This window comes from Neophocaena asiaeorientalis, unplaced genomic scaffold (assembly GCF_003031525.2).
Source record: "Neophocaena asiaeorientalis asiaeorientalis breed wild unplaced genomic scaffold, Neophocaena_asiaeorientalis_V1.1 scaffold119, whole genome shotgun sequence".
Lineage (NCBI taxonomy): Eukaryota > Metazoa > Chordata > Mammalia > Artiodactyla > Phocoenidae > Neophocaena > Neophocaena asiaeorientalis.
This window is the reverse complement of record NW_020175821.1, coordinates 10707037-10729342: the sequence shown is the minus strand read 5'-3', so window position 1 is coordinate 10729342 and position 22306 is coordinate 10707037. Positions and strand designations below refer to the sequence as shown.

Here is a 22306-nt window from a genome sequence, read left to right as displayed (position 1 = left end):
TTTGATATTGGCCAGGATGGGGGGAGGGGAGTGCTAATGGTTTGGGGTTTTTCGTTTGTTTTTTAAACTTATGTAGCTTCATAAGAACTTTGGCATGTTTACTTTGTCATGAGCGTTTATATCTTATAGTTCAAGGAAAAATTTTAAACATTTAAATTTAAGAAATGTTTATATATGTGGTCTCTGAATATTTATGATAAACATAGGGACATGTACTTTATCTTGTAGATTATCCTTTAAAATAAAAATTCCTATGTTTTGGGTTACATATATTGCAGTTCATTTGAGTGCAGGGAACATCAGTTCTTGGTTCTATATGTCAGCCTGGATGCAGTCAAGCCTCCTAGGTGCCTATAGAATAGGTATATGATGGTATATAAGAGAAGCCCTCTGCAGGTAACTCTTGTCACAGCAGCTTGTATCAGTTCAAATGACAGTGTGAAGGTGCTTGATCTTAGAGATGGGGCTTTTAAATGAGAAATGCTAGTCGCCCCTAGAAGTTGATACTATGACAGTGACACCTATAGCCAGGCCATTCCAGAAGACTTGCTTTACTGTGTAACGCTTATGAGCTTTGGAACCAGACTGCAGGGTGGAACCCAAGTTCTACCACTTCCTAGTTGTGTGAGTTTTTAAGTTTTATATGATCAAAGCTAATGTTTGGGGAGAAACAAAAAGTACAATAACATAAATTCTTTGCAATTTTTATGTATCAATCTCTGGTTTTATTTTATGTGCATACTAGAATGCGGTCATTATTACATTCAAACAGTTTCTCTTTTGTCACTTAGCCTTATGTGATGGTATCTAGGATTTTTGACCTCCACCTTGGAATGTTGTCTTCTTCAACCTAGTGTGTTGCTTCAGAAAGGATCCTTTGTCAGTGACTAGATTAGCAAAAGTAGTTTGGTGGTCACTGAGGTATTCAGGTCATAGTCAGATTAACCCTCCCTCTAGGAGTTATCACTCATGTTCTTTTATGTAACTTACCTGTTGTCTTATTTATTCCTGATAGCAACTCTGAAAGGGAGTTTGTATCCCTGTTTTATAGATGAGGAAATTGAAGTTTCTTGGAAAGAAACTCCAAGGTAGCACTACTAATATGTAAGAATCCAGATTCAGGGCCGCGTCTTTTTTATTCTGTATCATTTTGTGTTACATAAAATTGCCTTGAGTGTGATGCACATTTTACCATTCATTAATTCAGCAACATTTTAGTGAACAACTATGACATGCCAGGCATTATTCTCCGTGCTAGGGAACCTTCTTCCTCACATTTTTCCATTGTGTCTAATCCATATGGCACTCATCACTTTTTCTCAGGTTCTTTTGCCTATTCATTTTGTAATTAGCTCAGAGATTTACCATTCTCCTCAGTTAATCTCCCTCTTAGTTTCAGACACTGATCTGATTCTCCTACTTCATCTCTGAATTTGAGGCAATGTAGCAGTGAATTCTCTGGACATCTCTCCACCCTGCACTACTCCCAAATTTTCCTAGCGTATTTCTGTCTAATCTTACCTTCCTCCAATTTCATCCTGCCTCTTTTTCAAAGCCAGTCTTGCCTCCTGTCTTTTTTATATTCTCATGTCTTTTCATCTCTTCCAGAATCATGCTCTGTTAGTTTTGTTCTTTCCTATATCTTCAAGGTATTCCTTTTTCCTAGCTTCTTTTCTTCATTCTAAACATGCTCAAGTCTCTCCCATTGAAAAAAAGAAACGTCTCTTTACCCATGGCCCCCTTCTCTTTCTCTTCACAGCCCGGTGTCTTAAGAGTTGCCTTAAACTTCTCCCTCTCATTTGTTCCTCATTCTCACTGCAATTTGACATTTTTTCTTTGTCTGGCAAGGCTATCATTGACTCTTATTTCACCAAATCTAACACACCTTCCAATCCTTATAGTACTTATCCACTGCCTTTGAGATTGTTGAATACTCTTCCTTTTTATCTTCTTCTTTTCCCTATACCACTCTTCTCTTGCTCTCGTACACCTGTAGTTTCTTCTTGGTGTTCTTCATGGGCTGTCTTTCTTTTAGCTGCCACTTAAAAATGAAGATAGGGAGCTAGCACCACCCTTCTGCCTTTCTGGGCAATTACATTTACTCTTACGGTTTTAACTACCATCGCTGTGCTGATCACTCCAACACTGTATCCCTGGTCTTGATGTCTGCCCTGTGCTTGACACTCATCTTTAAGTGTCTGCTTGCTCACCCCCACTTTGTCAGATACCCAGATGTCCAAGCCAATAATCTGGGAATGATTTTAGACTGTTTCCTCTGCTTTATTTTTCTCCTGCTGATTTTACTTCCAGATATTTCTTTTTTTTTTTTTTTTTTTTTTTTCCAGATATTTCTTGAATCGAGGCTTTTCTGTTCATCTGTATTATCACTGCCTTTCTTCCAGTCTCGCCCTTTTAAAATCCACCTTCCATGCATCTTGTTGTTGTAGTCTTTTAAAAATGCAATTCTGACAATGCTGTGCCCCTGTTTAAAACTCAGCACTGTTCTAGTAGTTAAAAGATAGAATCTGAGCTCCTTAACATGTCATACAAGGCCTCACAGTTTGCTCTCTGCCTTGATTCTCCAGCTCATCTTCTGTAGCTTCCTACTGTGCATTTGATCCATTAATCTACCTCCTTCACTTCTCCGCGGCATGTGGGATCCTCCTGGCCCGGGGCACGAACCTGTGTCCCCTGCATTGGCAGGCGGACTCTCAACCACTGCGCCACCAGGGAAGCCCAGCTTTGTTTTTATTGTTGTGATATTTTCTCTGCCTGGAAGAATAACTCCTTCTCATACTTTGAGATTCCCAGACCAGAAATGGCCCTTTATAAAACTAGGTACACATATTCAAATTGTATAGATTGTAGAGTGAACGTTGTAATATAGAGCAGTGGAGTGTTAGGAGATTTGAAAATTCGTGCCAAAACGTTCCATAAAGAGAGAAAGCAAGTTAGTATTTTTATTATCTCTTACTGAGAAAAGCTCCTTTAGGAGCAGCATCTTCCCTAGATGTTCTTTTCTATGTGAAATTCAACAGTAGAGTGATGTGATTTATTTTTTTCTGATTAATGCCATGACACTTGGTGATATCTTAAAGATCTAAGTGTATATGTGCATGTGTGTCTGCATGTGTAAGCACACACTCACCTTATAGTGTCTACTGTCTGGCCTGTTATTTAACACAAATAATTATCATTAGGTTATTATGTTTATGGTCATAATTGTTGGCTACTGTTATCCCAAATACTCCGTAGTACTTTATGGAAATAGGTAAACAAATTTTCTTGAAATAAAACCTGCTGTGGCTTTTATTTAAATTTCCAAAAAAAGTTGCTCTAGCATTACCTCCCAGAACAAAAGAGCCTGATTTACCTTTCCTTAACAACTGTGAGTTTAGAGGATATTGGCTTACATTCCTATGTTCTGCTCATATGAGAAAGGGGGTTGGAAGGCCAGGTAAAAGGAATCCTTCATTGTATCGGCCCCTGATTTGGAAATGTCCTATATTTTTAAACCATGAATATTAATGTGTGATCATAAGAGAGATTATCCTGTATTTGTTACCTTGCATTGTTATATCAGTGCTATGTATAATCAAGCTATTTGTTAAAGAAGATAACCATTAATTAGTTTTTTTCCTCTAGTGACATTATTAAAAAATTACCATAAAATGTTTAACCTTTGAAAACCCCAATTCTTTGGGCAATTACTATCAAACATTCCATTTTTTTTTCCCTTTACAGTCTTGTATAACGGGAACTATGATACAATGGTTAGGAGTTAGCCTCTGGAATCAGGGTGTTAAAATGCTACCTCTACTACTTGCTAACTTGATGACTTTGGGCATGTTACTTAATCTCTATCTCCTTGGGTTTCTTCAGCTATAAAGTGGGGGCAATAATAGTACATAGTAGGGCTTCCCTGGTGGCGCAGTGGTTGAGAGTCTGCCTGCCGATGCAGGGTACACGGGTTCGTGCCCCGGTCCGGGAAGATCCCACATGCCGCGGAGCAGCTGGGCCCGTGAGCCATGGCTGCTGAGCTTGCGCGCCCGGAGCCTGTGCTCCGCAACAGGAGAGGCCACAACAGTGAGAGGCCCACATACCACAAAAAAAAAAAAAAAAAAAAAAAAAATAATAGTACATAGTGAGGATTGAATGATTACCCTATGGAAAGCCCTTACTTTAGAACAGTGTCTGGCAATAATAAGTGCTAAATATAGTGTAAGCTATTTTAGTATATACCTAGTGCATTAGAATGCATTAAATGTATTTATAGATCTTGATGATCATGTTCTCTCCAAGGGTATTGTTTCAGATGGTTAGCTTTAAACATATTTGATGATCACTGAATGTTTCAAATTTTATTCAGTTTTTTAATGACTTTCTCTTTTAGTGTTTGATAGAAATGCTTAATTTCCCTTATTATTTACGAACTGAGACAATATATTTAGTATTTTGAAAGCTTTATATTTTATAACTATTTAATAGTGCTATTTTATTATTGAAGGCATGATGATTTTAGTTCTTTGATTCTTCATTCATTCATTCTTTTCATTAATTCCTTTAGCTTAAAGTAAGAATAAAAAGGATCTCGTGTGGCCACACCTTCTAGAAGCCAAGAGGAAACATTTAAAAACTATTGTCTCTTTATATAAGCATTGTAACGTTAATCTTTAACAATATTGGTCTTTAACAAAACCAGTAGGTCATTGAGGTGTAGTATTTTTTCTTTATAAAAACGTAAAATAATCAAATAGCCAATTTTGTGCTAATCTTTATGAAAGCAGTTGGTGTAAGATCACATATCTATTGATTTGATTTCTTGTATATTATACATTATTAAAAAAACTAAGAGTGGGAGAATAGGGATTCCTTTTCTTGTGAGATAATTTTTAGTTTAACCCTCTCACCTATCTAAATGGGTATTTTTGGTACACAGAAAAAGGAAGAGTTAGTGGATAATAATATATAAACCTAACCATGTTTTAAGCCATTTGCAAATTAATTCCATCAGAAATATAGCATGGCCTACAAGTACTAACTTTCTGATTACATGAGACTATATTTTAACATAGTCTTCTTTGTGACAAGATTATGACATTAACGAATAAAAATAGATCTTTAGTCTGAGGAAACTGTTATTGATGATTCCTCATATGGGAAAACTGTTTGGTTTGGGAACTTACACATATTCGACTTCTCATTTTTGATGAAGTACTCCCTGAAGCAGGAGAGCCAAACTTTTTCTGTAAAGGGCCCAGATAGTAACTGTTTTAGGCTTGGTGAGACATGTGATTGTTGTCGCAGCTACTCACCTCTGCTCTTGTAGCAGAAAGCAGCCATAGATGATATGTAAACGAATGGGCGTGACTGTTCCAATAAAATTTATTTATGAAAATTGATCCAGTGTGAAGGAGGGAATTTCATCCACAGGCTGACCACTGCACTAGAATGTGAATTTTACTTCTTGTGGTCCTTTTGATAAAAATCCCAGGTATTTATTTCCTAATGTGATCTTTTAAAAAATATCTGTTTATTTAATTTATTTATTTATTATTTTTGGCTGTGTGGGGCCTTAGTTGCAGCACGTGGGATCTTCGTTGCCCTTTGTTGCAGCACGTGGGCTCTTTGTTGCGGTGCGTGGCACGTGGGCTCCAGAGCGCGTGGTCTCTGTAGTTTGCCGCGCACAGGCTCAGTAGTTGTGGCGCACTGGCTTAGCTGCGCCGCGTCATGTGGGATCTTAGTTCCCCGACCAGGGATTGAACCCACATCCCCTGCATTGGAAGGCAGATGCTTAACCACTGGACCACCAGGGAAGTCCCTGAACCGATTTTTAAATTTAGACTAGTTGTCTTAAATGTTAGGGTTTAATCGACAGAGCACAAAACTGAACCTAGATAAGTCTACGTTAGCTTTTTATGTCATAGAATTTTTTTATTCTAATTTAAAAGAAATAGAAATGACTTGGACTTTGGAGTCAGAAAGAACTAAGTTTGTACTTAATTGTACCTAATTGCTTTGTGACTATGGACAAATTATTTCAGAGCTTTAACTTCCTTGTTTATGGGATGGGAATCATAGTAGCTATCTCCCAAGGTTGTTACATTTTCCATTTAGCTAGCTTTTCATCTTTTCAATTTAACAAGGTTATTTTAGTCATTAACACATGTCTCTTTCAGAACCTAGGAGAGAACTGTGCACAGAGGAGCATCTCTTCCCCTGTGTTAATAAGGAATCAGAACTCTTGGAATTTCAAAATGCTTGAACATTCATGTCAGATAGTTTTTATGACATTTTTGCACTTTTGTTAGTGTTTGGATTTTTAGTTTTACATTTTTCTTGGGCAGATTATAGTGTATAAAAATGTAGAGTGAAATTTTGATCTTTGTTTATCAAAGCCTAGAAGCCTGCTCCAGAAACTGTTAGAATTATAGCTCTTCTCTTACTGATGGCCCATCAGAGAAGCGGATTATTTGGAAATAGTTCCTGTTATATGCTCAATATGATCTTCATTTGACTGGAAATTGGTATCCTCGTTAGGCAGATGTTAGCATACCAAGATGACATTTGTTCATCTTTACAAGCAAATCTTGTTTGGAAAGAGAAAGCAATCATTAGACACATGATCCTAAGTGTATCTTGTATAAACTAGAGTATGTATTTTTAGCTAACATATGGAAGCATTGTGAAATAAGTCCTTTGTAACTTGGCAGCTCAGAATGAAAGGTATTGAATCAGTGGAGATGCATAAGTGAGGTTGGTTGTCTCAGTATAAGGTTCATAAGTTAGTACTCTAGGAGGGTTTTGGGGTGGGGGAGGAGAGGAGGTTGTTGGTAGGTTAGGATGTGTGCTATTCCTAAGTATGATCTTAGATTTTAAGGGCATAAATCAAATACTTTGTGAGGATTTTTTTTTTTTTTTTTTTTACGGCTGAAGTTTAACACTCAAACTAGGCTTTATGGATAATGGAATTTGATGTGATGTTACCTTTTAGGACTAAGTGTAGCTGTTTATTTGGTATTGTTCATTTATATTGATAGTTCTTGTGGTTTGTGGTTTCTATAGCATCGTATTGTGATTCTATTTGAAATCTTGATTTTTAAAAAATATAGATATCTTTTTAAAAGCTAAGAAAACAAAAAGATTCATGTTATGTTTTGATGAAACTAAAATTCACAGTTGTTATCAAATAATAAATTACATAAAGCATTTACAGTAAAACTTTTAGAATCTCTAAATATTCTCTAGCTTTTATGTCAAACTTTGTTTTTAAAAATGGAAATCTCGTAAGTTTATATACTTACCTTTTTAGAGTATATGAAAATAATTTAGCCTTTTTCCTTCCTTCACTTAAAAAATATGTATTGAATGCCCTGTGTAGGCAAAGAAGTTGTGATGGTGAGCATTCCTAAAATCTGTGATACACACTGTAAAGAAAAAGTACAAGTGCTTTGAGAGCATAAAACAGGAATATCCTTCATGTATGCAGGGTTCAAGTAAAGCTTCCTGAGGAGGTAATGTCTTTACTGAGACAAAGGATGAGTAATTAACCAGACAAAGGAGGAAGATGTATTCCTAGCAAAGGGACTCTTCTTTACAAAGGCCCTGAGCGTCAAGGGAGCCAAGCACATTGGAGAATCCAGAAAGAAGTCCAGGGGCTGGAACACAGAGACCAAGGAGAGAAGAGAATAATGGTAGAAGTAGAGTACAGAGACTCTATTCAGTTACAGAGGACTTTGTAGACCACTTTAATAAAGATCTTGGTTTTTACCCTAAAAGCAGTGGAAAATCATTAAAGGGTTTTAAGTGCGCAATTGGGGAGGTCAGATTTGCATTTTTTTAAAGATCCTTCTGGTAGCAGTGGAGAGAGCAGAATGAAATGAGACAAGAGTGAAGTGGAGAAAACAATTTGGTGGCTTTGCAATACTCCAGGCAAGGGATGGTTGTAACTTGAATTATAGTGACTGAAGAGGAAGTAAAGGGAGAGCTACAGATTCAAGATGTATTTGGTAGGTAAAATTTTTTGGAGTTGATAGATTACCAGGGATTTGAGAGAATGTTATGGATGACTTCCAGGTGTTTGCTTTTCACAACTGGCAAGCCTTGATACATTTGCCTAGGTACAAAACACTAGAAAGAGAACCAGGGATGGGGGTGGGGATGGGTCACGAGTTCAGTTTTGGACCTCTTGAATATAGGCAATTCTTGAAGAGTTTGGGAGAGAGAAAAGAAGCAGCAGCTAGAGGAAAATCTAGGATAGAAGGGTTTAAAATCTGTGAGAGAATAGGGCATGTTTAAATACTGTGAGAAGGATCCAATAGAGAGGGAAGTTTTTAAATTATTGAAAGAGGGGAGAGGGTAATTAAAGGAGCAGAAGTCCTTAAAAAGGTTAGAAAGCATACTAAGTGTAATTACTGGTCTTAGGTAAGAGATGCAGTACTGCTAGTATTTTAACAAGAGTAAGAAAGAAGAGGGCTCTCTGACTGTAAGTGTTTAGTAACTGGGCATTGTTTTTCCTGAGGTATGGGGCTGTCCTTTGCCGAAAAGAATTGAGGAGAATGGAGATTTGAAATAGTTGTAGTGGCTAGTGAATTGAGAAACATAGAATTTCCTGGCCTCATGGAGGGAAAATTTGGAGGTAAACAGTAAGAAAATGAACTCTACTCAGTAGAAGAGTTTGCGATGACCCTGTGAACTTGTAAGGAATGGCATCAATTTGCCAAGATCTAATGCTACTCTAAACATTAAAGCAGGGACACTATTTGCAGTGCCACAAATAGAGCTGTTATACATTCTTACTGTCATATATAATTTTACTTAACTTTTAGTGTTACTTATGTTGGGTGAGCCTAGTTTGTTTCTAACAGAGGTTCTTTTTCCCTTTTTTAGGCAGGCAGAAGTCCTGAAGGCTGACATGACAGGTATTTGCTGGCTCTTTTGTTCTTCACAACTTATTTTATACCATTAAATTAAGGGAAGTGTATCATCTTATTATACTACTTGTAGTACTGTCCTGGTTGCCAGAGGGGATGATAACTTACTCTTTATTTTAAATATTTATTGTTTTTATACTTTGAATTCTTACTTAGATGGCTTGTCAAAATTTTTATGTAATCTGTGCTACACTGAGTTGAATATTACTTAATTTAATGCATATACTCATTTAATTTTTACAAGCTATTTATCAGCTACTTAAGAGATACAGAAAAAATAATTCATATACCATATAAACACAAATACCTCATAGTATTAGATTTATATCTTTGTGTTTATAATTCCCCAAACTTGAATAGTAGGTAAACCTTCAGAAAAAAATGTTTACAGGAAAACTCTTGCGAATTGAAAGTCCTTGAAATTGAATGAGCTACCTTGCCATTTTTCTTTCTTTTCTCACCTTTTTTGTTTTGAATAACAGCCAAGGTGTTTTTGAAAGAATAACTGGAATTAGTCACTAAAAGGAGCAGATGAATTTAACTCCAAAATAAGGAAATATATGGCAATAACTATGTAGTGATCAATATGTTCTCTATAACAGCATAACAACAATATGCTTTCTATAACCATCCTAAAATTTAAAAAAACAATAAGTGCTAATGGATCTCATCCTCATTTTTGAAGATTTTAGTTCTGCAGTGAAACCTGCAAAGAAGAGTTAAACTTGTAAGCAGCATACCTGCCAAAATTTACAACCAAGAGGAAATGGGCTATTTAGATCTCTTTTTCTCAACCTCTAGAATTGCAGGCTAATGTTCTAAGAATTTTAGATAATCTCATTGTCATCTTGCTCAAGAAAAATAATGGAAAAACCAAAAACACTTTTTATAGGTTTATAGTTCTTCCCATTATTAACATAACTGTCATCATCTTCCATACTATGGATTCTGATGTCAGCTCTGAGCTACTTTATTATGCTCTTGTATTGGCATTGTAAGCATAATCTATATTGCGTGACAGAAATTGTGCATGGAACAATGTTAAGCCATCTATATACCTTTTACATTTTCTTAACTCTTGAACACCCGCAGTAAGTAGGCTGAGGGTTTGACTTTTGTAGGGGACATTTGACCTGCCCAGAAGGTGACCTGTCCTTAAGATACTAAGTCTGCTCATTTAAATGACAGTCTCACTGATAGGTCAGAGTTAATGATCCCTTACATTCCTTTTCCTGCCATCAGTGAATTGAAGCAGGGTTGAATAAATCTATAAATCTATTTATTTAGTCATTAAAAGCTTAATAAGGAAGGGACCGAGAACCTGATACCAAAAACTAGGCCCTATTTTTTAGTAGCCAGCAGCCTCTTGTACGGATTAACTCTGTTGTCTGGGAGATTCTGTATGCGGAATAGGATTATGCTGGCTGCAGATACTAATAGCAGACCTAAAGAAGAGTGAAGATTATGCCGTTGTGCAGCGGCAAAATACTAAACGCAACCAGACGGGCTAACTAGCAGCCGGAGATACATAATTGCAAAGTCCATTATTAAATTCTTCTCTTGAGGCAGCTCACTGTCAATTATTGCACTCATAAGCCTAGTAATCAGAAAGGCTAATGTGCCTTGTAGGACTCTGGCAGACAATATGACCCCACTTTGGTATTACATATAGTTATAGCCTGACTTTCTGATTTCATCTTGCACCCAGTCTCTCATTTGGCCTCTTGAGCAGTTTAATCACTGTCTGCTACTGGTCCTCATTTACATTAAATAGCAAGTATGTATGGCTCACAAAGTGTCTTGGCAAGCAGTCTACCGATGGTTAAAATAACACTCACTGTCAAGACTTTATTGGCTTGACATACATAGGAGAGTAGGAGTAATAGCAGAATGCCCAAACAGCTGCTGGATTGTGAGCCGACAGGAGGATTCTGTAAGGACAATTGTGGAAATGATTCAAAAGAAAAAGAGAAAAGCTTCTTTGGACAAAGAGATACAGTTATGAGAGTAAACAGACCAACTTGGCAGTCCATCATTTCAAATGGGGTGACTTATTATGAGGCATATGGCTTCCTATGGTATGAATGCATAGAAATCCAAACCAAGATCAAAGGGTGAACCATTCTCTTTTTTTAAGCCTTTTTCATTTCATGGCATTATTTCAAAACTAAAAGACAAATACAGAAGCATTTTGAAACAGATGTAGTCATTAGCCAAAAGGTGAAAGTCATCTGAGATGTAGTAGTATAAAACTTCTGCAGCTATCTATGATATCTGTTTAAAGCATGTTTTTGCTTTGGGGAATGGAGAGTGAAGGAATTGTTGGTGTGGCATAATGGTCTTAACTATCTGTTTATCGTCTACTGTTCTGTTTTTGTTTTGTTACTCAGATTCTAAGCTGGGTCCAGCCGAGGTCTGGACATCCAGGCAGGCTCTGCAGGACCTGTACCAGAAGATGCTGGTTACTGATTTGGAATATGCTTTAGACAAGAAAGTAGAACAGGATCTGTAAGTACTATCATTTGGGATGTCCCTGTAAGATCAGGAACCTCACCAAGACTTTAGAATAGAAGAGAACAATTTGGTTGTTTCTTTTTAACCTATTTCAGAGTAAGCTTTTTCAATGAAAAAAAAAGGAAAGAAATTCTAATACTTGTGATCTTTTTGAGCAAAATATTTGACCATTGTTATTACTTTAGATACAGTCTTAGGTAGCAAGAGGAGAAATGTTTAGCGTTGAGTTTTATTAAGGTCTTCAGGGCGTATCATAAAAACAAATTTGTATGTGTTTCAAGTACTAAGAGACAGTGTTTGGATTCTCTGTAGTGTATTCAGTCCTATATTTGAGCCATGATTTAAAAAAAGAAATACGAAGTAGGCTTTCTTTGATAAATATGATTGTATAAGTTTCTTCCAAAGGAAAATGTGTTTACATTGTAAGGAAAGTTCTTCCTTTTAATCCAATAAATAGGTGTTTCCTTTTTTTCCCCCCTAATAAGACTGAAGAAAGATTTTGTATATTTAGGCTATTCCACTCATTCTTTCTATTAGGGGTGAAATAGCAGATGACCAGATTCCCAACTGAGTAAATAAATGTCTTTCATGGAAGACCTTGCCTTATAAATTGGAACAAGGACATTAGCCTGGTGGAAAATTAAAAATCAAGAATATTCTTTTTAATAATGCCTGTTGCCCTAAGTAGTGGTGAAGATTAGTTTTTCCTGTATTGCACACCTAACCTTTATATTGTTAGGAGATCTAGTAATAGAGCTTAATCACAACCACTCAAACCCATATTTTTGATATTAGAGTCATGGATAAGATGGCATCAAAAATGCTGAGGGAGTGATTGATTGCCCTCATAAATCATTAAAAACCCCAGTGCTTCAAAAGAGCCTCAAAAGCTGCTGTTGATAAAGAATTAGGTACTTTCCAGGTAGGTTGTAAACCCTCTATCTATCTGTGTTTGCTTCCTTCAGCCAGTAATATCTTCCCTCCATCCTAGTTCCCTTTTTTTGTTTTGTTTCTTTGTGATTTCCAAATTAGGGAGTGACTGTATTTCTCCACAACTGAATTTAAAATGATTCTCTATACAATTCGAAAGGCATTTTATAACAGGATTTTGGTGTGCCATATTTCAGCATTGTGTTGTTTCTTAGTTTGAATAGCCAAAATTGAAATGTCAAAGTGAGTTTATATTTCAAGCTCTAACGAAAATATTAACCCCAAGAGAAATAAACTATTAAATAGAACTAGAACTGAGTGCTGTGGGAAATAAGTTTTAGAGAAATAAGAGATATGGCTTAATATTTACAAAAAAATCTCCCCCACCCCCACCCCCAGACATGCCACTTGATACAGAACACTCACATATTTTTTGACACAATGGTGCAATGTATGGAAATTTGTTAATAGCTTGCTTTTACTTTGGTCTTGCCACTGTAGTTCTAATTTTGTATGAGGATTCCTAAATAGGTTCTAAGTCTAGTAGCCCTAAAAGATTAATAACTGAAGCCACAGTCTGATTATTCGAACATTTGGTAAGTGTTTACTAAGGTCAGTTGCATTCTACTGCTTGTTTAGTCTTGTTCAAAGGGGAGCATAAAGTTATTTAAGTGAATAACTTTAATGCAGGTTTACTGTCTAGTGTGTTATAATTATAACAAACAGTTCTTTCTTGTTCTCAGGGGGACCAGTGTCTGCCCAGTGAGTCACTGCTATACCAAATAGAATTACATTTTGTTTTCAGCTGGAATCATGCCTTTAAGAATCAGATCACAACACTACAAGGCCAGGCAAAGAATCGAGCAAACCCGAATCGGAGTGAAGTTCAGGCAAACCTTTCTCTGTTCCTAGAGGCAGCTAGTGGCTTCTATACTCAGGTGAGTTCTGCACTGTATACCAATTTTCCTAAATTAGTAGTGAATATTCTCTTTGTACACATCTTGTTCATATAAGCACTTGGGGTACCCACTGTATGGTCCATCCAGGAGTTGATCACCTATAATCTCAGATGAATCAAAATGTCTGAAATTACTTACCATAAGACCTTTAAAACAGTAAAGACTCTGCTCTTAAAAAGGTGATGGTTCAGCTTAAAGGTTAGAGGTATAATTGTGTGAATAAAAAAAAGGGTAATGAGAGCAATGCCTTAGTGAAACAGCAGAAGTAGTGAGTTACAGGTGGTAGTAGAGCAAATGTAAATGTATGGGTGTAGTCATTGTGAAAGTAACAGCTATGTTTTGCCAGGTAAGAAATAGTCAAAATTCGTGATATCAAGTGAGTTTTCATAGTATTATATATACAGTAGAATTTATCTGGAGCTTCAGTGCTATTAAACTACCTAAGAAATAGAGTAGCCTTTCCTCAGTTTGAATAGTAAGCTATTATTTATTGTCCTCAGAGACTTTCCTTGTCCTTAATTACATCTTGATATGACTTCTGAATCAGGCGAGGTAAAAGAATAAATAAATCTTTTTGGACAGTGAGTTTTATTTAAACAGAATTCTTTAGAAAACATCATCTCATCCACTTGTAATAGCATTCATAATTTAATTAATAACATGTGTATAAATTCTCATCTTATAATGACAAGACAAGGTTTTGCAGATCTTGCTCCAAAAGAAATTCAAGAACCTACTCTCTGTGCTGCTGCTTGACCATTGCTACCTGTATTTTGGCTCCATTTTGGTTTTACTACTTTTTAGAATGAAGAGAAAGAAGACTATTAAAAGATATCAAATAGCCATCATCTTACAGAGATTATTTGTTTTACTTAGACTAAAACATTCATCACAGTTCATCATTGAAAGAACTCAAGTATGGTTCTTGTTCTCAAAATTCATTTTTAAATTGATGCCAACTTTTAGCAAAAGTTGATATTTCTGGAGAGGGGAACTGTGGTTTGCCGCTAACTAATCCTTATTAGCAGATGTTAAAGATTAATTCATTCTACAAATAGCTATTAAAAGTCTACTCTTTGTAAGGCACAATACTAGACCCTGAGAATTGGAGAGAAAAGAGACCATCTTTAACTTTCAAGGGAATATCCAGTCTAAATGAGGAGATGGATACATTTAATAGATACAGGGTTTCTTTTGGCTTTCTGATTATAAAAACATGCATACTAATTTCAAAAGATTTGAAAATTATAAAAAGTCAAAAATTTTTCATTACCGTTTCATTCAGGATAAATTACCACTTTTAATATGTATGTTTCTAGTGTTTTTATACTTTCGTACATGGTTGTACCTATTCATTCTTTTATCAGCTTTATAAACATAATGTAAGTTTTTCCTTGTATTATTAAACAGTTTGATAAGCATCTTTGTTTATAAAGCATTTTCTCTAATACTGGATTACTTCCTGAGGATAGGTTCTTCATTGGATGGTGAATTAAATCATTGGATGAGTGGAGCTTTAATACTATATTGATACACATAATTGTTTTCCCAAAAGGTTATCATTTATATTTTTGTATTTCCATCAGTAGTGTATGCAAGTGTCTGTCTTGACATCCACTCACCAGTGTTAAATATTTCAATAAAGGCAAATGAATGATTAATTGAATAATTTATACTTGATAGACGGAAAATAATTTTTCATTTAAAATTTAATGTAATCTAATTACTAGTGATGTTGAACTTTTATATTTTATTACATATTTGTATTTTATATAAATCATTTATTCATTTACTTTTCCCTTTCATTGTTCAGACCCTAGTTTTTTCCATGGTGATTTGTCTGAGCTTTTTCTATATAAGGGGATATTATTTTTCTTCCTTTTTTTTTGACAAACATCTTTTTCTCCAATTTATTCTGTTCTTTCATTTTATTTAAAGTTTTTTGAAATACAGAAGCTACCAGATAGTTTTTACAGTACAGTTTTTTCTTTGTCCATAGATTAGTGGATATTTAACAATAATACTTATATTTAAAAGAACAAATAGATATTATAATTCAAATATTAAAATTTGAAAACAATACCAATATCCTGCAATAGAGTAATGATTAAATAAATTATAGCCTATCTGAAAAATGGAATTATGAAACTATTATAAATGGTATTTATGAAGATTTTTTTTTGAGGTTTAGTTGATGTACAATATTATGTTTCAGGTGTACAACATAGTTACAATTTTTTAAGGTTATACTCTATTTATAGTTATTATAAATATTGGCTGTATTCCCTGTGCTGTATAATATATCCTTGTAGCTTATTTATTTTATACATAGTAGTTTGTACCTCTTCATCCCCTACCCCTATCTTGCCCCTCTCCCTTTCCTCTCCTAGCTGGTAACCACTAGTTTGTTCTCTATATCTGTGAGTCTGTTTCTTTTTTTTAATATCCACTGCTTTGTTGTTTTTTTAGATTCCACATATAAGTGATAACATGCAGCATTTGTCTTTCTCTGCCTGACTTATTTCGTTTAACATAATATCCTCCAAGTCCATCCATGTTGTTGCAAGTGGCAAAATTTCGTTCTTTTTTATAGCTGAGTAGTGTTTCATTGTATATGTATGTATGTGGGGACACACACACACACACACACACATACAGACACACACACACAGCGCCACACACCCCATCTTCTTTATCCATTCATCTGTTGATGGACAGTTAGGTTTCTTCCATATCTTGGCAGTTGTATATAATGCTACTGTGAACATTGGGGGGTGCACGTATCTTTTTGAATTAGTGTTTCCGTTTTTTTTGGATTTATGCCCAGGAGTGGAATTGCCGGGTCCTATGGTAGATCTGTTTTTATTTTTTTGAGACCCCTCCGTACTGTTTTCCACAGTGGCTGCACCAATTTACATTTCTACCAACAGTGTATGGGGGCTCACTTTTCTCCACATCCTCACCAGCATTTCTTATTTGTGGTCTTTTTTTTTTTTTTTATTTGTGGTCTTTTAGATGATAGCCATTCTGACAGGTGTGAGGTGATACCTCATTGTAGTTTTAATTTGCATTTCTCTGATGATTAGCAATGTTGAGCCTCTTTTCGTGTGCCTGTTGGTCATCTCTATGTCTTCTTTGGAAAAATGTCTATTCAGGTCTTCTGCCCATTTTTTAATCTGGTTGTTTTTTGATATTAAGTTGTATGAGCTGTTTACATATTATTTTGGATATTAACCCCTTATCAGTCATATCACTTGCAAATATTTTCTCCCATTCAGTAGGTTGTCTTTTCGTTTTGTTGACTGTTTCCTTTGCTCTGTGAAAGGTTTTAAGTTTAATTAGGTCCTATTTATGAAGATTTTTTTTTAAGATGAGGAAATTTTGTTATTATTAAGTGAAAATCATGATGTAGAATTATGTGTACATTTGACTCTACATGTTAATTGAATAGCCTTAGCTCAGTGGGGTGTTGACAGAAATGGTATCCCAGCCCCCACCCCCACTTCACTACTTTCAACTATGCTTTGTTGAATTCCGGATTCCCATCATAACATCTTGGACAGATTTCGTACCATTCTGATTGCTTTTAGGATTTTAAACTTAGTCCAGTTTTAAAACTCCAGTCTCATCTCCAGTTTAAATCGCTTCCTTCCCTCATGTAGTAGAAATTTAAACTGTGAACACAACTGAAGTAGGGAGGCAGGGGTAGTAGGGACTTGCTGCAGCTGGCCCTGGTGGAGGTAGAGGGAAAGCATCCACTTTCTGCAGTACATTTTTATATTAGCCATTACACAGACTTGTTTGTTATCTTGAAAAATGATTCTTAACCTTTTTTTTATGATGTGATATACATGTAACACATTTCCGAGGGTTTGATTGGACATTGATAAATCCAGACAAGTAAAGCAAGAATCATCATTTTTGTTGAGGGGGCATGTTATTTGCAAAAACACTTTATAAGCAAGTCAATAATAAAATCATTCAAATGTCTCAAAATATTGTCTTATAAAGAAAAATATACAAGTAATCTAATTTTGAAATTTATTTAAAAAAATTTTTATAATCAAGCATTGATCTTTCCCCACTGCATTCCATAGGCAGTGGTTGAGTGATCACAACAGTTGTAGAATGAGCAGCAATAAACTTTTTTTCAGATCTCAACATTAATAGGACTCGTTGCTTGCATTTTTTGTTGTTGTTGTTATTTTGGCTTGATAATTGAAACAGTTAATGATGTTGTGAACAGTAATGTTCGTACATCTTTTTTGATGACATGCAGTGCAGATTAAGCTACCAGATTGGGGAAGTACACCAAGTCCAAATCATTGTACAGCCTTATAGACTCAGATGAGTTTTGAATTTTAATCTTAAGTGTAGTTGCAAGCCATTGGAAAGTAGGCAAGGGAATACCGTGATAAGATTTGCATTTTTAAAAGATTACCTTGGATGTTGTGTGGAGAATGAATTAGCAGGTCAGGAATGGAAGGTAGTTAGCATGCTGCTGTAGTAATGGAAGGTTATTAAGGGATTTTTGAAGTATAGCCAGTAGAACTTCCTGATGGTTTGGATTGGATGTGTGGAATCAGGGTAAGGGAAGAGTCAAAGATGACTTGAGTTATCAGATTGAGCAGCTAGCTGACTGGTTATACCATTTAGTGAGATAGGGAACACTGAGGAGAAGGCAGCTCTATCCATGTTACATTAGAGAGATGCCTGTTTGAGAGGAGGGGTCAAATAGGTAATTAGATAAGCTTGGAGCTCAGTGAAAAGGGCAGGGCCAGAGTAAAATTTATGATTACAATAAAGAACCTTGACTTAGACATTAGTGTTTGGCATTGAAACCCATGGGACTAGGTGGGAACAGGTTTGGCACAGGAGGAGCCACATTGCAATAGAAGAAAGTCGGCGTGGTGCCTTGGAAGCCAGAGAGAAAAGCATTTCAACAAGAGGAAGGGGTGATCAACTCTGTTGAGTGCTACAGAGAAGTCAAGTAAGGTGATTTAAAAGTGATCAATTAGATTTGACAATATGGAAGTCATGGGTGACATTAATGAATACCATATTTCCTCATTTCTAAAACTTTTTCATATTTTAACACCTCTGAGATAGGGGTAAGTTTACAAAAGGTGGTCAGTCACCATTTAATTGGCATTGGGTTTTTTTCCCCTCAATGTTATGGAAATAATAGTTCATCTTATAACTTATGGTATCTTGGATTTGATGAAATGTGACTGCAGTAGAGTTCTTGAGATAGAAATCTGGGTGGAGTGGATTGACAAGAGACTGATACATGGTTATCCTGTGAAGATGATTTTGCCTTAGATATTTTGTTAACTATTTAAAGCATGGTTCGGGGGGGACGAATTGGGAGATTGGGATTGATATATATACACTACTATGTATAAAATAGATAACTAATGAACACCTACTATATAGCACAGGGAACTCTACTCAGTGATCTGTGGTGACTTAAATGGAAAGGAAATCTAAGAAAGAGTGGATATATGTGTACATATAACTGATTCACTTTGCTGTATAGCAGAAACTATCACAACATTGTAAAGCAGCTATACTCCAATAAAAATTAAATAAATAAATAAAAGCATGATGCCTCGAGCCAGAACCAAACTCCCAATCGAAGTAAAGATGTAACATCACGCAGTATGGGTTTTTTTAAAAACATCAAAGAACAGAACAGTAGAGTAGTCCTTATTCTAAGAAAATGGGAGCCCAAAAGAAAGCATTATCATTAAGTTTCTATAGTAAGTTAAAAGATGGTATTCTGTATCTTCATAGTTAGTTCTCAGTTCTTAGTGTAGAGTGAAGAGCTAATTGTATAAAAGAGTTTTCACCGAATAATTGCCAAATATAGTTTTGTTCAACTTATTAAACATGTGTTTCTCTTCTTTAGTTCCACTTCGTTTCTGCCTCTAAACTAGTGTTCTCTCACCTGGAATCCTGAACCAGCAGGAACTTTTCTGGTATCTCTACCTACAACTCCTGGGTTCTGGCAAAAATTTTATTATAAGACATTCACATGAAGTTTCAACGATGCTTGATTTACTTTTCATGAACTTTCTTTTTTCTTTTTGATAGATATTCAACCTTGCCTAATTTTCCAGTCTGTTAAGTACCTGTTGAACTCAGTTCTTTATGCTGTGTTATGTTTCTTCTTGCCATCTTCCACAATCATCTGTTTTTGGGTTTCTTCCATTTTTTGCTCCTTTCTTGTACTTCTTGCTTTTTTATATTTCCAGACTCTAGCCATTCTGGGCACTAATTTTGTTTACTCAGTTTTATGTCAGCAAATTTCTTGCCCGTTAGAAATGTACAGGTATAAGTAAAGATGTAGATAATTACTATGCTTCATGAGAAGGGAATACAGGATTTTATATTTGGTTATGGAGGTGGTTTTTATATTAGGAAAATGGTGGGACATTTTATTTCCTTCTGAGTTGGGTGCTCAAGGTGTTTTATTTTGTATTGTGAATTCTGCACATATTAGAGTGGTGATAGAATCAAGATATTTCTAATTCTGTAACCTTAGTCAAATGACTCGATATTTTTGTTTTCATATCCCCATCTGAAAAAGTGGAGCTTCATATCTACATACTGTATTGCTACCAGTTTATCACAAGGAGAAAGTGAGACAAATGTATCAAATAACCCAGGGAATGAAGTTTATTATAAACGAAGAATATTCTGTTGGCTTATGCTGTCATGTTTGGTATCTTTCCCTCCCTTCCTCCTCTCTCCTGCTGTTTCCTCCCTACTTTATATACCTGTCTTGCTCATTTAGCTATGAACTCTTTAAGGACACAAATTTTATTTTACTCATCTCTGTGTCTCTATTGCTTACCATGGTGTGTGATACAGTAATCAAATATGTGAATGATTATATTTGTAAGTAAATACTTGAATGAATGAGAATAGAATGTGAAGAGCTGTGTGGGGGCCAAGAATGAAACCCTTGAGGGGATTAAGGTGGGAGGAAAAAAGCCTTTGAATGAAGGACACTGAAAATAAATGATTGGCAAGATAAAAAGAACTAGAAAAGCTCCGTGATCAACCATAACATCAACTGTTTTAAATGTAGCAGAGAGATCCAGTAAGATGATGACTAGAAAATGTCCATTGTATTTGCTTATTTATAGCCAGTTGTCATACAGACAACAGTTTCAGTAGAGTGGTTGTGGATGTTGGAATGAGGAGAGAAGGGGTTGTGTGGAAGTCAGATCATAATGGACTAAGGAGTGAACAGAAATTGAGAAAGTAGATGTGACACGTGGACTGTTTTGAAGGAATTTGGTTGAGAAGAAGAAGAGACATTAGAAGGCTGCTAAAGGAGAAATCTAGAGTCAAGGGAAAGTGCTTTCGTTCTGTGTGTTGTGGGTTTTTTTATAATAATACTTATTGTTTATATTTCGTGGGCAACACTTTATAGGCCACAGTAAAGAAGCTTGAGAAGTTGAAAGTAGATTTAAAAAATGAGAGGATGACAGGCAGGAGGCAGACAAGAATGAAATAGCATGCTCAGGCAGAGAAATTATCTCTGACCGGGAAGAGGAACCCTCTTATACCAAAAGACTAGAGAAGAAAGGAAGAAAGAGTGGGTGCTCTACATAATATCGGAAGTTCCTTCCAGATCTGTAGTACCATGAGATCTTTTGTGTATGCAAAGGCACAAGTTGACCTTGGGCTTAACAAAATAAGTCTCAAGAAACTCCTGAAGTCTGCCAAATATGTTGGTTTGTATTTAAGTCAAATTTGTAACCAACCACCAGTGTTTAATGGGTTTTGTTTGTTTCTAAGAGGAAAAGAAGATAGATAGATAGATAGATAGATAGATAATTTCATGGAGTTGCTTGCTGAATGAGTCCGAATACCCTCCTTAAGTGGTCCTTTTTTTAATGCTGCTTTTCCTTTTAGATGTACATCTTGGATTGCTCTAATACTTGAGAACTCAAAAGATGTGATTTGTAATGAATGTTACTAGTTATCCTATGAAAGGTTATCCTATCTCAGGTGTCAGTAGTATGTGATATTAGTTACACATGCAAACTTTACTGTTCGAGCACTTCTGACTTACCAGTTCTGACTCAATACTAAATCTTGCTTATGTTCTCCTTTTAGTTATTACAAGAACTGTGTACAGTGTTTAATGTAGATTTACCATGCCGTGTGAAGTCTTCCCAATTGGGAATTATCAGCAATAAACAGACGCATACCAGCGCCATAGTGAAGCCACAGTCTAGCTCCTGTTCCTATATCTGCCAGCACTGCCTCGTCCACCTTGGAGACATTGGTGAGCCATTGGTGTGAAGGAATTGATAATGCATTCATGCTTTTCTTTGGAGTAGTCACAGAAAGAAATTATTTTCCTTTAAAAATACACACACAACTTCAATTGTCATAAGAGGAAACTATAAAATGTATTTTAAGGAACCTAGATTTTCGGAATGCTTTGGGATTGGCAAAGGATCTTGAAGGAAGTAACTTTCATATTCAGACTTTATGCAGATGTAGGCAAATAATAAACCAGCAAAAATGTAACCAAAGCTAAATTTTTCAGAGTGGTACCATAATATTTTCTAAAGTCTGTACTCCTTTGGAATTGTGGGGTTTATAAAAATTAGTCATTCTGAAGCTTAGATTGCCTTTTTTTTCCTTCCTACCAGTGCATTAGAAGCTCATTTTTAATTGTTTCCTCTTTACAGTTAGATTTGTATTTCCATTTTATATATTTTATCTGGGAATGTTATAGAACTTATTTATTCTTGTTCATTCCTTTAAGGTGACCTAAAAGGGTTGTAAAACAAATTAACTATAGGATTATGTTTTGGCTGTCCTCAAATAACAAGGAATGGAGAGCATTACTGCTCTAAGTTCAAAGATTTTAGATTTCTTGATGTCATAAATCATTGACTTCATGAGAGGTCACATGAAAGTAAGCACTAAAATTTCTATAGG

General features: G+C 35.6%; 1 protein-coding gene across 10 annotated transcripts in view; it reads left to right on the top strand.

Annotated features, from left to right (window-relative positions):
• The window catches only part of SMG7 (SMG7 nonsense mediated mRNA decay factor), a 68111-nt gene that overhangs the window by 19336 nt on the left and 26469 nt on the right, over window positions 1-22306 (top strand). For 9 of the 10 annotated variants that reach the window (XM_024732395.1, XM_024732394.1, XM_024732396.1 and 6 more), the window contains 4 exons: window positions 8890-8921; window positions 11324-11441; window positions 13183-13315; window positions 21470-21641. In XM_024732395.1, the coding sequence (XP_024588163.1) occupies window positions 8890-8921; window positions 11324-11441; window positions 13183-13315; window positions 21470-21641 (455 nt within the window). Of the gene's footprint in view, window positions 1-8889; window positions 8922-11323; window positions 11442-13182; window positions 13316-21469; window positions 21642-22306 lie in introns of those variants that run through there. The other variant, XM_024732397.1, reaches the window with a different exon arrangement.